We start from the raw sequence: 16624 nt of genomic DNA, 5'->3' as shown, positions 1-16624 counted from the left end.
AAAGAGCATAAGGAAGTTACTCATGGTGACATACAATACAAGACAGAGCTGGGAAACAAACCCAACTATCTAATACTTCCCACTGTACCACAATCTACTACAAATATTTTCAAACAAATCAGAGAGGTTCCAGGGCCACACTAGGAGCCAAGCTTTAAAGATTAAGTAAGACTCAACCTAAGTAAGACTTAATCCAAGACTCAAGCAACTCAGAGTAGGAAGAGAAATATATGTGATGCAGCAGTTATAATATGATAATCAGTACTACCATTGAAATAGATTTTAAAAGAACAAAGGACAAGGATCAATTAAAATATTAACAAGCAGGCTTCACACAGAAGGTGACATTAGAACTGGGCCATAACAGGCACACAGGGACTTACTAAACAGGACGAAAAGTGGAAAAGAACTCACATTAAGGGCGTGGGGGGGGAATTCCCTGGCTGTCCAGTGGTTAAGACTCAGCGCTTTCACTGCCATGGGCCTGGGTTCAATCCCTGGTCAGTGAACTAAGATTCCACGGCCAAAAAAAATGGTGTGTGCGTGGAGGGGGTAAAATCATAAAATAGCAGGATATAAGATGATTTAAAATCAATATAGCTGAAACACAGGATCAGAGTGATTTTGTCAGTGATTAACAGGGGCTAGGAACTAAGGCTGGAACTATAGACAGATCAGAGCCTGATTCTGAGGAGTCTGTTATCTCACAAGCAGTTATTATTATAATCCAGGGAAGATAAAGGAGAGAACTTTAAATAACGTAGTGGGAATAAAGAGGAGTATGTGAATAAGAATTTAATGTTTCAGTTACAGAATTAGCTATTTAAATAAAAATTGTAACTTAAATAATTGTAATACTTAAATATGTACACCACATTGGATTTTACCAAGAAATCTCATATACCACTGAACGTGAATATTCTATATCCATAATTATAATTCTCTGGATCCTTATAATAGCCATAGTACTAAGAACAAACAATGCCTTTCTACTGCTAAAGCTTTCATTCTAGCAATTGTCTTTTCAGAGGCAGGATAGTATAGTAAAAGCACATACTCAAGCCAGACTGCTTAGGACCAAATCCCAGTTCCGCCACTTACTGGCTGTAGAACTTTACAGAGAGAACTTGACGTCTCTGTGCTTTAGTTTCCTCGCTGGAGGAATGAGGATGACAACAATTACCTATGTCATAGGACTGAGAATTAAATGAGTTAACTCACATAAAGCACCTGGGAAAGCACTTGGCAGTAGTAAGACGTTATGTGAGCTGCCTACATTTTTTTAAACAAGGATTTTAAATTTTGCGTGTACGTTACCTTTTACATTAAAGAATAAGAGGGTCATTCATTAGAGAGATAAAAATATTCAATTTACAAATTTTATACACAGAGAACACTAGAAAAGAGATTGCTGGGGGGTGGGGGGCGGGGGTTGGTAGCTGGAGAGAGATCATGCATCATGGAGGGACTGGGAGAGCTAAGCCTTGGCAACAGTGTAGGAGAGCAACTGCAGAGGTGGGAGGAGAGACACCCCCTCACCCCACATGAGCCTTCCAGGATCAGGAGAGAGAAAGAGAGCTCTGAAGACCAAGGGGATAGAAAGGTGAAGAGTGAGAGTGAGCCTTTTTTTGGGGGGGCGGGGGTAGAGGAAGAAGAAAAACGAGGGACTTTACTGTAGTGCTTAGGGCATGAAAGGAAAAATCAAAATATCTGTCTTGACAAAAAAGCGCATGACTCTGATGACCAGAAAAACCTAATCCTACTTGAGCGTTTAGCTTCCAATTCTTTGCTTTCATTAAAAGTGAAGAAAGGAGTGGACTTGTTAACTAATAGGGTATTAAATTTTTTTTGACTAAGTAAGTGCTTTTATTGAAGCACATAATTCAGAAGGAGATCAAAGAACTAAGCGATGTAGCAGGAACAAAGTTCCTTCAATCCCCATCAAATTATTTATGTAAGCGAAGTTTCTCATGACTTACCCTTTCAAAAATAAAAAGGAAAAATCTTAAACTTACACAATACTATATGTCAGTTATATCTCAATTTTTTAAAAAGCTGTGATGATCCTAAATAAATAAATAATAAAAAGAATACAAATGAAACTGAGTCCTTGTCCTAGTAATAACCACAAATGGCAATGGAACTAATTGAGGACACCGTCACACATTAAGCAGCCAATTTTCAATAAATTTTTATGTCTAATACTTTATAAAATTTGTAAATATTTATTTGATCAATTGCATGTCTAATAATTACAATAACAACTCAGATAAAACATTTAAGATTTTTAAAATACTTAATATAAAATTATGCTCAAAAGAAACTTCAAGGTCTGTAAGTTCTATTTTCTGTTACAGAAAAGTATGACAGATAAATCAATAAGAATTTCAAGCATGAAATATATTATATAAGGATAAAATTATGTGAGCAATATGCAATTTAAGAATAAGTTCAAAGAGACAAAGAATGAAATTTCCCATTGTTAATGAAAAGTATTTATTTTTGAATCAATGGTTAAGTATCAAATCACTATACTATTCAGATTCTACTGGATATATTTTAAAAAGAGATAAAGCTTATTTTTAAATAACCATATTTATAATACTCCTAAAATTATATCCTTTACAAACACTTAAATTATAAAGAAAAAATGTGGATGCTCATTTAAAATGTGGCATCAATGTGGGAAGAAGTACATTATTTTTCAGAATTTTTATATGGGTCACCCAAGCAAAAAGGTTTGAAGACCACTGCTACAGAAAATGGGTAGCCCAGCCCTCTATCCATGACTAAGGTAAACGTAAAGCATTAAAAGTGAAGGGTCCTAACCTAGCAATAAAAAAGGTGCAAGTCTACCTAGAACACTTCAGAATCATAGAACTTATACTTATTTCACCATGCTCAAGAGGAAATCTGAAATTACTTTTAAAAGGTTCAAGGTCTTTTTAATCCAACCAAGAACTACAGGCACTATACAAATCATGTAAATCAGACTAAAGCAATGGGAATAGTTTTTTCAGTACAGAAAAAACAAATGATATTCCACTTTCAGAAATAGATCTCAGTAGCATCCTGAGTGCATGGGAACCGAAGGATTTGACCATCACTGTACAAAGCCAAAGACTGGAAAGGGTGATGGGCAGTAAAACAGAAATAGATCTATCAGGATGAAATGTTATTTCTATGGCTGACATAAATAATCACACTGGAAGCTGCACTATAATTAAAAGTTTTCAAATATGGGCATAAAACACACTCCAATTACCCAAAACCAAAAATTTTTATCCATATAAAGAGAAGGTTAAAAACACTTCTCTGGTGGTCCAACAGTTAAGACTCCACGCTCCCAATGCAGGGGGTCCAGGTTCAATCCCTGGTCAGGGAACTAGATACCGCATGCCGCAACTAAGAGGCCACATGTCGCAACAAAGATCCCGTGTGCGGCAGTGACGATCCCTTGTGCCACAGCTAAGATCTGGCACAGCCAAATAAATAAATAAATAATTTTTTTAAAAAAAAAACTGTATCATTGACAAGATAATTTCTAGCTTAGGAAATCAGTAATTATGACTTCACTATTCACTGAATATATACATTTGAGAATATATAAAGTATGAAATTACTTTACATCTTACTGCTGTATTTTCATATTCCTTCCATATCAGTATAATGGTGTTCTCTCTCTCTCTCTCTCTATCTCACTATTTAGAAATTCACATAACAGAATTTGGACTCATTAAATTGGGTAAATATCAATACCAAAATCTTCAGACCACTGGATTCCTTTCTGTATTTAACCATTCCAAAAGAAGAAGTAATTTTCGAAAGTTATGACAACTCATAGAAGAGTGATTCTAGATGCACAAAGCAGCATCAAGCCATGTTTGTGAGTTCATGGACAAAGGGTTCTGCTTTGTGGGACTTTGGTTTCCATTTCACCTAACTTAGCTCATGAAGTCCAGTCCCACAGAGTATCATACCACTCAGTGTTTCTTCTTTTCCTAAGTTCATTCTCCTAGTTTGCCACAAGACTTTATCTACCTAGAAGAACTTGGTATTCCAACAGAAAATCTTCAAAATATTTCCTTCAGAGTTCATTTCTGCTATGCAATCATCTGATGATTTTCCTGTATGAAAATATATTGGATTGTACTGAAGAGTGAAAGAGAAAAAAGGATTGAAGCCAATGTAATTTTAGAGCAGAGATTAAAAAAAGAAAGCCATGGCTGAAAAGGTTCCAATTCATGATGTATTATAAACCACCAAACAAATCAAACTGCAACCAAAGCACTGGCAAGTAAGAATCTAATACACAAGTAGACACCACATCCTTAACTCTGAGTGTGTTACTCTTTAGAATGAAGAATTATCCTTTCTGATATACATACCCAGTAGTGCCCTACTTCATGCCTACCCATACCTGAAAATTAATCTTTGGAAAATTAATCTTCATTTCCAAAAACTCAAACTAAAGATTTTCCACAATATCTTAGGCTTTTCAACATGTAGAAATTTTAGATTTTTCATAATTGGCCTCTGACTAGATACTATTCCCAATCACTTACCATTTACCTTAAGGGTTCCCTATTTGTGCCTCTCTTCTCCAGTCACCATTCCTCCCTCAAAAATTCCATATCCATTGTCTTTCTTTCCCCAGTTTTACTTTTCAATCGCATCCCCAGGTCACAGACTCTCTTCCTCCATCTAGGAGTCCTCATATACAAGTTTTATCTCCCTTCCGCCTCTCCATTAACCTTTTCCTCCATTGCTTCTCACTTCTGCCCCAGAAGTAGAAACAACAGGAAGGCACAACATGATATAGAGACAGGTATCTGGAACTCTGGCATTCTCCTTTAGCCTCACATTCTGTCCAGCCATCAATGTAAGAATCTAAGAGTTGTACCAGTCAATTTTTTTTTTAATGAAACTTAAATATAATATGATATGGTACATATGGTATAGAATCAATGTCACAACCCGGGGAAGACTGGGAAAAGCACCCTGCTGAGTAGGAGAGAGAGACTGCTTACCTCTAAGCTATGTTCTCTAAATAAATTAGTGCTAACACACCCTTTTGGGAACTAAATATTTTTAAAAATTAAAAATCATTCCAAAGACTCACCCAAGAAATTAGGATACAGATGGTCAATATTATCCACAACATAGTTACACTTGGGACATCTATTATTGTCCTCCAAACTCTGATGAATACACTTGTAGCTATAAACAAGAGAAAAAATAAAATAGCTTGATTAAATCAGTGATAAATTAATAAACTAGTCAAAAAATAATGCCTATTAGTTTTCTATTCCTCATTTTCAACATAAGTTATCTAGCAGTTACCCAATTTATTTCAGCTTATACTTTTATATTAGAAGATACACAGGGTATTTATTAGATAATAGTATACAAAAGTTATTTAAAAATATTATTTAAAAATAAACTCAAATAACAAGCCTACTAGATATAAAATTTTAAAAGATATACTCACTTTTAAGTTTATGCAATTTAAACAGTATATAACAACACCAAGAAAAACAAATGCCTGTAATTTAGTTAAGCAAACAGACTATCTGTATCCTTGGAGTGCTGATATCCTCAATACAAAAAGAGCTCATTCAAATGAAAAGAAAATAAGAGAAGAACAGAAAAATCAGCAAGACAAAAATTAGTCATTAAGCATGGGAAATCATCACTTTCATTAGGATGAAAAATTGATTTAAAATTATATATTAGTTTTTACCAATCAGAGTAGAAAAATAAAGAAAAAACTGTCAGAGTTAAGGAGTACATGTAGATATGAATAATTTCATGTACTGCTGCAGGAACTGCCATTTTCTAGAAGGCAAGTTGTATGGAAAAACTTAAGGCTGTGTATTCTCTTTCATGTAGTGATTTTACTTCTAGGAATTTATCCTATAGAAATAAGCAGATATATATATGTAGAAAGATGTCCCATTCAAAGTTATCTGTAAATAGCAAAATAAATTAGAAGCAACCAAAACACTAGGAAATTGACTACATAAATTTGTAAACATCAATCCAATGCAATGTATACAGCCAATAAAAGTCACACTGTAATATGTAACTATACGCCATGAAAAATAATCTAATAACTATTTATAGGTACAGCTGGAGAAATATGATTACGAGAAATTTTTGCCTTCTTAGGTTATATATTTCTGTAATGTTTGTTTTTTTACAATTGTGTATTGTCTTATAACAAAAAACTTTGAAAATGTCATTCAACTAAACCCCAAAGAAATATCAAATCGACATTAGGAAAAAAGTCATTATATAATTATGTTAGTAAATAAAAATAACCTCTAACACAGTGGATACAATTCCATTTGTTTTAAAAAATTATGTACGTGTACATTTTCTAAAACTCTTAAATTGTATTTATTAAACTATAATTTGATTTACAATATTGTGTTAGTATCAGATGAACAGCCTCAGATTCTTTTCCATTATAGGTTATTACAAGGGATTGAATATAGTTCCATGTACTTCATGGCAAATCCTTGCTGTTTATATATTTTATATATAGTAATGTATATCTATTAATCCCATAGTCCTAATTTATCACTCCCCTCTAGTAATAAGTTTGTTTTCTAGGTCTGTCAGTCTGTTTCTGTTTTGTAAGTTAGTTGATCTGTATTATTTTTTTAGATTCCACATATAAGTGATATAATATTTGTCTTTCTCTGCCTGACTTACTTCCTTTGTATTATAATCCCTAGGTCCATCCATGTTGCTGCAAATAGCAATATTTCACTCTTTTTAATGGCTAATATTCCACTGTATATATACCACATCTTCTTTATCCATTCATCTGTTGATGGACATTTAGGGTGCTTCCGTGCCTTGGCTATTGTAAATAGTGCTGCTATGAACATTGGGGTGTATGAACCTTTTTGAATTAACAGTTTTCTCCAGATATATGCCCAGGAGTGGGATTGCAGGGTCATATGGTAACTCTATTTTTAGTTTGTTTGTTTTTTTGGGTTTTTTTGCGGTACGCAGGCTTCTCACTGTTGTGGCCTCTCCCATTGCAGAGCACAGGCTCTGGACGCACAGGCTCAGCGGCCATGGCTCACAGGCCCAGCCACTCCACGGCATGTGGGATCTTCCCAGACCGGAGCACGAACCCATGTTCCCTGCATCGGCAGGCGGACTCTCAACCACTGCGCCACCAGGGAAGCCCTGATGTGATTTTAAATGGAATTTTTTTTTTTTTTTTTTACTTTCTCTGATATTTCATTGTTACTGTAAAGAAATGGAACAGATTTCTGTATATTGATCTTGTATCCTGCACCTTGCGCAATTCATTTACTAGTTCTAATCGTTTTAGCCACAGCAACCAGACAAGAAAAAGAAATAAAAGGTATCCAGATTGGAAGGGAAGAGGTAAAACTGTCATTGTATGCAAATGACATGATACTCTATATAGAAAATCCTAAAGATTCCACACAAAAACTGAAAGCATTTAAATGTGAACATTTAAAATAAACCGAAAAAGACATTCACCATAATGTTAACAGTATGTGCCACTGGGTAATATAATTATGGGAAACTTTTTCTTTGTAGGTGTCTACAAGTTTCTATAGTAAACATGTACTGCTCCTAACAATCAGGAAAAAAAATTACTTCTAAGAAATTTAAAGGGTGATTTACACATAAGATGATTCCTAAAAAGACAGTAACTCTTTTATCCTGTGTCCAAATTACTATAAATTTGCTTCAGCTTCATAAACTGAAGCAGATTTTTATATCTACCTACTTCCCTCCACCTTATCAAAACAAAATGCTACATCCATCAGGTTGCTCTGTTCTAGTTATCATCTACTTTGTCATCTCACATTTGTTACTTGCAAGACAAGCAAAAAGAAGGACATTATAGGGAATCAATGTAGCATGGTCTTTGGCACAGTACAGGGGCCCAAAGATTAAACACCTGGCATATAACAGGTACTCAAATATTACATACAGAACAAATGACTTGCACAGTGTTCCAGAAACAATATCTTCAGCTCCTGCAACTATGACAAGGCTAGGAATACCACATTACCAAAAGATAGGCTCCATATCTGAGAGGAAACTTCCTACATGGAAACTTCAATGAAAGAAATAACATTCTAAATTTTTTTTTCATTTTATTGCAAGGGAAAAGCATAAAGAAGATATGCAAATACAATAGATTAAGAGCTCCAACATGGGAACATTTATAGTCTGCTTAGGGGAAAAGGAAATGAGTTAATATTACCAGAATACATGACAAGATTTAATCCTTTAAAAAAAAAACCTGCAGGGAATTCCCTGGCAGTCCAGTGGTTAGGACTCAAGCAGTGCTTTCACTGCCGTGGCCCAGGTTCAATCCCTGGTTGGGGAACTAATACCCCACAAGCTGTACTGTGCAGCCAAAAAAAAAAAAAAAAAAAACCTGCAAGTTCAAATAAAGCAAGTCATGAAGGAGAAACTATGAGAGGGTTATTAAAGACAGGAGACAGGGATTGACAGAAAAGCAGAAGAAGGACATTTGGGGTCTTAGCAAATGGCTTTTGAAAAGAAATGGTAGTCAGAAAATGAGCAAATAAAATGACAAGAAAAACAAGCTAAATTGTTAAGCCAGATAAAGAGTTTGTCAATATACAAGAAATTATTCCTGAATCCAATAGAACATTCTCCTCTCCCGTCTTCAGCATCCTAATCATATCCCTTGTCAGTAAGCTTACTACCATACCATCCTCTCTTAGAAGAAAAAGATAGTCTAGGACACAACCAGAAGGAACTGTCCTCAGAAACAGAAGCTCAAATGACTTTTCTGCATTGTACTTGATAATAACCATCTATACTATAAAATTTAAATGAATCAAATGACGCGCCACTGTATAAAACTGCAGTGATAACAAGATGCATCAAGTTTATTTTATAACATCTATTGCCTCACTACCACCTTGGGTAGACCCTCCCTAGTCTGAGAAATAGTAACTGTCTTATTCTGTACTTAATCTGTGTATGTGTTTGTCAGCCCCTCTTCTGTTTGCTCATTAAAAGCAGAGATTTGTTTTACTCATCTCTGTACCCTCAATATCTAGCACAATATCCTGTTAAAGAGCTGGAACTCAATAAATTCTGAATGCATGAGAAAATAGATATAACCAAAAAAGAAACATACTTCTGCTGCCTTCTGGGTCATATAAAACACTGCGAGAAAGTCTCAATACAGTAACTCTAATTCATTCTCACTCATCTATCTCCTTGACCATCACCAGCCCAAATGCAATGCTTTGGATTCCAAAAGAAGAGTATATGCCTAAACTAGTGATCAAAATAGGTGGGCAAAAAGAGATAAGAAGGATATATATTTTGGGTCTACCTGAGAAATTTTCAATAGCTACTCACACTGCAACTCTTAAAAAAATTTATTCAGTACCACAGTGTGCTAATGGTACCTATGTCCCCTGATAAGTGTAGATCTGACCACAAAGAATGAATATTCCTCCACAGATGTATACAGTTGATCTGTTTCTTCTATTAAGTATATACCTACCTATAAAATATAATTGATTTTTCTGTCTGTGTCAACAGGGATGAGTAGATACAGAAAACTGAATAATTAGAAAATTCTCAAAAAAGAAGGAACTATAAAAAGAAAAGAAAAAAAAATCAGTACCAGTGGTTCTATATAAGAACCAGGTACAAAAAAAGACTAATAGTAAGGTACGAGGTGATGGATTAGTCAAAAGTCCCAAAAGGCAAACTGACACCCAGGCTTGATCACAGGTATGCTGCAAGATGACAACACTGAGGGACCCTGTTAATTATAACTAGTTTGTATTGAAGCAAACAGTAAATCAGGAGCTGACATACATGAGGCCTGAGAAGCAGAGGGCAGGGAACAAGCTGGAGGCAGCAAAGGGGAAAGAAAAAGAGCAAACCTTATCTCTATGTCATACAGAAGCCAGATTTTTAAAATTATATCATTGAGTTTCAGTTAGATTATAGCTAATAGCAGGCTCACTGCAAAGTGGGAATGATTTAAAGTGAAAGAACTTCCCGCTATAATGTCTCCAACCTGTTACTAGGAAAGACTTATCATTTTTAAGTGGGACAAGGAATAAACAGTTGATGTGGCCCAATTTGATTTAGTGTTAATAATCTGGATGGTGGTATACCTTGAAGTGGTATTCTGCTTGGCTCCAGGTAACCAGCCAGGGTTCAACTTAGCAAACAGTTGATACAACAGGCTACTGTTAATGACTGAGGTTCCACAGGCCTCTCATGTCTCACCGTAAATAATTAAGAGCTTTTGCTTTCAACGAAAGAACAAAATGTCTCACAGTTCATCAAGCCTGGCAATGGGACAGTCAGCTTCCAGGTATATTGGCTCCTACCAATGTTATCATCCCTATCCTACCAACACCTGCTTTCTGGTAGGTATTTTAAAACACAATCACAGGGACTTCCCTGGTAGCACAGTGGTTAAGAATCTGCCTGCCAATGCAGGGGACATGGGTTCGATCCCTGGTCTGGGAAGATCCCACATGCCGCAGAGCAACTAAGCCTGTGCGCCACAACTACTGAACATGCACTCTAGAGCCCGCGAGCCACAACTACTGAAGCCCGCACCATAGAGCCTGTGCTCCACAACAGGAGAAGCCACCACAAGTGAAAAGCCTGCGCGCCACAATAAAGAGTAGCCCCCACTCGCCACAACTAGAGAAAGCCTGCGCACAGCAACGAAGACCCAACGCAGCTAAAAATAAAAAAATAAATACTTTTTTAACAAAAACACAATCATATCAGAGTGTAACAAAGTAACTTGAATTGTAACAAAGATCTAACCTTTATTTTTATGTAAAGGTAAAAAGAAGGTATTTAAGAAACCAACGAACTAAACTCACACCATGAAGATTACAGGACTCACTGAAAAGGCCCGGCCTGTCTAGTTATAAAGTCAATTAGTAATTTATTGTACTTCACAACATACTGAAGCAAGATCACTGAACTGATTCAGCAGACTCTTAAGCTTTTTTAAATGCCACAGTGAATATGTTAGACAAGGACAGTTAGGAAAAATGGAAACCTCACTTTACAATCTGTTTCACACTTCAACACCTTCAAATCTATGAAAGAAGAGAAGTGAAAGGGTAGGAAGACAATGGGGGTTGGGGGCCAGAGAGCAGAAGAAGATGATATGTTGACTGACTTGACAAAGGTAAGTTTTAGACCCAGACCTAGATTCCTGGTCCACCAACTTCAAGAACTTGCTCTTTTAGCTTTATATCAGTAGTTCTCAACTAAGGGCTACTTTGTCCTCTAAGGGATATCTGGCAATGGTTGGAGACATTTTTGGTCGTCACAACTTGGAGTAAAAGGGTTGTTACTGGGTTACTACAGAAGCCAGGGATACTGCTAAACAATCTAAAATACCAAGGACAGCTACCCACAACAAAGAATTATCTGGTCTAATATGTCAATACTACCAAGGTTGAGAAAGCCTACCATAAATCACCCAATTTTCCAGAATAATCAAAACCCAATGTCTCTAAGAGAAGTATATGATTTCCTATGGAATGCTAAGGTGCTGGATCAATTAATGGACCAAAGAGAACACTACTGCTAAACAATCAGCCTGAAAAGACCAAGCCCATACATGTGTCAAGACCCACATGACCAGAATTTCAGTAGCAATATATAGAAGAAAGTGATTCACAAATGATAATAATGTCAATGCAATATATACCAGGAAATAAAAATTATTTAAGAAGGCAAGATGGCCTTTTTTAAAAAACCAACAAAAAGATTCTGAAAGAATACACAGTCACTTCTTACCAGAGATAATCTTTGAGAAAGTAGAAAAGAAAGGCTAGGGGAAAGGAAACATTTACATTTCATATTATACCTTTCTGTACAATGAAAGTTTTTATAGCCAACAGTATACATTGTTCTTATCATTTTAATAACTTTTATTTTAATAAAGGACATAGATAATGCAAGCTAAGGAAGCTATTTTTATTCTAAAATTTCTAAATGACTGGCAGATTGGATATACCTATCAACAAAGCACTGCACTCCAGACCAAACTAAAGGACTTACAAACTGGTGACAATACTTGTCTTCACTAATGGATATCAACCTACCAGATATCATATTCAACCTCAGTATAAAATTGTGGGTCTAACTTCAACATGAATTAGAATAATAAGATATATTAGAACACAACAGAAATACTAAACAAAGAGGGTAAATAATTTAGGGAGATGACTGACTGCAAGTAGAATATACCACCTCCAATCAAATAAATAGGTAAATAAACTAAAGGAATTAAACATACACAAATCACATACCCATTAGGATGACCACTATTAAAAAAGAGAACAGAAAATAACAAGTGTTGGAAAGGATGTGGAAAAATTGGAACCCTGTGCACTGTTGGTGGGAATGTAAAATGGTACTGCAGGTATGAAAAACAGTATGGAGGGCTTCCCTGGTGGCGCAGTGGTTGAGAGTCCGCCTGCCGATGCAGGGGACACAAGTTCGTACCCCGGTCCGGGAAGATCCCACATGCCACGGAGCGGCTGGGCCCGTGAGCCGTGGCCGCTGGGCCTGCGCTCCACAGCGGGAGAGGCCGCAGTAGTGAGAGGCCCGCGTACCGCAAAAAAAAAAAAAAAAAAAACAACAGTATGGAGGTTCTGCAGAAGATTAAACACAGATGTACCATATGATCCAGCAATTCTGCTTCCAGGTATATACCTGAAAGAACTGAAAGCAGGATTTCAAAAAGCTATTTATACACCAATGTTCAAAGAAACATTATTAACAATAGTTAACAGCTGAAAGCAACGCAAGCATCCATAGAGACAAGAATGCACAAACAAAATATGATATATATGGTCATCCCTCAGTATCCACAGTGAATTGCTGTCAGGATCCCCATAGATACCAAAATCCAAGGACGCTCAAGTCCCTTATATAAAATGGTGTACTATTAGCATATAACCTACTGTACATCCTACTGTATACTTTAAATCATCTCTAGGTTACTTATAATAATTAATACAATGTAAATGCTATATAAATAGTTGCCGGTGAGCTGCAAATACAAGTTGTGCTTTTTGGAATTTTCTGGAATTTTTTTTTCAAATACTTTGGAACCGTGGTTGGTTGAACCACAGATGCTGAACCCACAGATACAGAGGGCCAACTGTATATGCAATGGAATGTTATTCAGCCTCAAAAAGGAAGGAAATTTTGACACATGCTACAACATGGATAAAACTTGAGCACACTCTAAGTGAAATAAGCTAGTCACAAAAGACAGACACTGTTTGATTCCATTTATATGAGGTATCCAGAGTAGTCACATTCACAAAAAGTAGAATGGTGATTGACAGAGGTTGGGATAAGAGGGAAATGGCACTTGTTGTTTAATGGGTATAGTTTCAGTTTTGCAAGATAAAAACATTCTGGAGACTGATTTGCACAACAATGTTACAATACTCAATACTACTCCACTTAAAAATGGTTAAGATGGTAAATGTTAAGTATATTTTATCACAACTGAAAATCTTCTAAAATATACAGATTAGCATGACATATAACCTAAAGACAGCACTAAGCAAAGTGTTAAAGAACACAGAACTTTTTAATCCTCTAATATCCTTTTCCAATGACCTTCCACCCTGCTTTAATGGCCCTCGCATCTATCCCCCACAAGTGAGTTAAAGGTGCTTCATGCTTCATCCTAATTACCCAGCACCCCCCAATTTCCTAAAACAGCAGTCAAAGCTCTTTAAACAATTAAGAAACCCAAAAGTTTATTATTATAGTTTCATCTATAAGGCTGATAGTAAATCTAAGTATTTCACAGAAATTATACCAGCAACCACATGTTTGCCTTGAGCTCTCAAACCTGTAAAGGTGTATCGGTCAAGGAAATATGATTCAAAATAACCAACAGTAGCTTTAAAAGCATAACTTCTCACTGGCTACATTTACACACAAGTTAAAAATTGCCAAAAGACAATTTCACTAAATTAAATCATCTTACCAAAAGCTGTGGCCACACTTCGTCATGTATGCTTCCTCAATCATATCAAAGCAGATAGGGCTAAAAACAGAATAGAAAAATAATTAATACATTTTTTTAAGTAGAGTGATTACAAATTGGAAAAAGTCAGTAACAATACCAACAAAATCATATTTCAATACATAGCTAAGTCTTCAAACTTTCTACTGATGAGATGAAATTTCTATTGAGCTGAATGAACGTTAGGGGACTGCTGGTAAAATGACAATTTGTTCAAGATGGCCCTAAGCACCATCAAGTTCTAAGATGAATTAAATGAATAATTTAACTGACTCCAATACTTTAACCTGACCATAAATTTTGATAGTATAATGCAATCACGAGTGCTTAAGTTCTACCATCTTTTTCAATCATCCCTGGTACAAAACCATCTAAATGCTCTATTTCCTATCTCAAAGAAAACTAATTTCCTGAGTGATAAATTTAGTTCCAATCTCAATAACTCTTCTAGGTAGTGAAGATGCTAATGATAAAAAAATAATACTTAACACAAACTATGCATGTCCATTAAAACAATGACATATATTAACTCACTTAATCCTTTCAACAGCATAGGTACCTACCTATTACTAGACCCACTTTATAGGTAAGGAAATTGAGACACAGAATGTTAAAAGTCACACAGCTAGGAAGTAACACAGCCAATTTTCAAACTCAAATCCATGTTCTCAACCACTCTTCTATTCTACTTCCAGATACCATGAGATAAATATTAAGTCACACCAACTATGCCACACATTCTGGCCAAGGAAAGGGGGTTATCAATCTCGGAGAGGGTACCGTCTACCAGAAGAATGCAAAGCCTTCTAAGAAGCAATTTCCCTTTATCCTTCCCCCTTCCTTCCTCCAAAAACTCTGATGAAGTCTCCAGAGATACAACAGCCATCTTGAGATCATGAAGACAACAAACATAAGCTAAGAAGACAGGATATGGGTTCCTTGATAACATCCTTCAGCAGTTGCATCATCCATGGATTGTCAATCTCTGGACTACACATTACATGAAAAAGTAAATCCTAACTTGCTTAAGCCAGTAATTGTCGAGTTTCCTGTTACTGGTATACAAATCCAATGCTTATTGATGTCACGGGACAATTAAACTGTAAATGAAAATTTACCCACTCCCTTCAAGAAAAGTTTCCTGGGCATAAATACTATCTTAGAATGTGAGGTTATAAATAAGTTATAAAATCTCAATGTTGCACAAGCTCAGAGTTTCATCATGTATAGCGTGCTGGCTTAGACTGCACTGGTTTTGTCAGTCTTTACTCTCCCAGACTCAGAATAAAGGGAAATCTCCTAAATGTGGGGATTTGGTAATTTTTCTTTTGGAACAAAGTCCATCTTGCTCCTGCCTGATGAAGTTAAGGAAGCAGGGGTGGGGCTCCCTCCTGAGGACATGTGGATGAGCTGTGGAGGCTGCTCTGTGATCTCAGTTTGCAACTAAACGATGCTGAAGAACAGATCTGAGATAGACAAATTTTATTTCACACTGGTACAGTGGGTGCTCAAGCAGGTATCTTAACGCCCAAAACCCAGAGTACAGGCAATATTTATCCCCCACTTTAAAGACTTTATTTTTTTAGAGGAGCTTTACATTTGCAACAAAACTGAAAGGATGGTATAGAGATCTCCCCTGCCCCCACATGTGCACAGCCTCCCCTATTATCATCACTCACAAGAACAGGCCATTTTTTTTAAACAAGCATGAACCTACATTGACACATCATAATCACCCAAACTCCAAATTTTACCTTAGGGTTCATTCTTCATGTACATTCTATGGGTTTAGGCAAAAGTATAATGACACATACCCACCATTATAATATCATACATATTATTTACACTGCCCTAAAAATCCTCTATACTCTGCCTATTCGTTTCTCTCCCCTTACCCACATCCACTGATTTTTTTATTGTCTCCATAGTTTTGTTTTTTCCAGAAAGTCATATAGTTGGGACTATACAGTATGTAGCCTTTTCAGATTGGCTTCTTCCACTTAGTAATATGCATTTAAGGTTCTTCTGTATCTTTCATGGCTTGATAGCTAATTTCTTTTCAGTGCTGAATAATATTCCAGTGATTGGGTATACGGTAGTTTATTTATCCATGCACCTACTGAAGGACATCTTCGTTGCTTCCAAGATCTGGCAATTATGAATAAAGCTGCTACAAGCATCTTTGTGCAGGCTTCTGTGTAGTCCTAAGTTTTCAGCTCCTTTGGGTAAATACCAAGGAGTAAAATTGTTGAATCATATGCTAAGAGTAGGTTAGTTTTGTAAGAAATCAACCAAACTGTCTTCGAAGTACCTGCACCATTTTTATCCCCACTAACAAAATATGAGATTTCTGTTGCTCCACATCCTCCTCAGTATTTGGCGGTGTCAGTGCTCAAGATTTAGCCGTTCTGATAGGTGTTTTAGCGATGTCTCATTGTTATTTTCATTTGCATTTCCCTGATGGCTAAGATGATATGGAGCATCTCTTCACATGCTTATTTACCATCTGTATATCTTTGAGGTGACAGT

The 16624-nt window shown here is 36.1% G+C and overlaps 1 protein-coding gene across 4 annotated transcripts in view; it reads right to left on the bottom strand.

The window, feature by feature from the left end:
• The window catches only part of COP1 (COP1 E3 ubiquitin ligase), a 260115-nt gene that overhangs the window by 206388 nt on the left and 37103 nt on the right, over nucleotides 1-16624 (bottom strand). For all 4 annotated transcript variants that reach the window (XM_082834460.1, XM_082834458.1, XM_082834459.1 and 1 more), the window contains exons 2-3: nucleotides 14057-14116; nucleotides 5123-5220 (exon numbers count right to left, since the gene is read on the bottom strand). In XM_082834460.1, the coding sequence (XP_082690586.1) occupies nucleotides 5123-5220; nucleotides 14057-14116 (158 nt within the window). The remainder of the gene's footprint in view (nucleotides 1-5122; nucleotides 5221-14056; nucleotides 14117-16624) is intronic.

This window comes from Leucopleurus acutus (genome assembly GCF_964270905.1).
Source record: "Leucopleurus acutus genome assembly, chromosome: 2".
Classification (NCBI taxonomy): Eukaryota; Metazoa; Chordata; class Mammalia; order Artiodactyla; family Delphinidae; genus Leucopleurus; species Leucopleurus acutus.
Note: the sequence above shows the minus strand (reverse complement) of the source record. Positions and strands in the feature narration are given on the sequence as shown.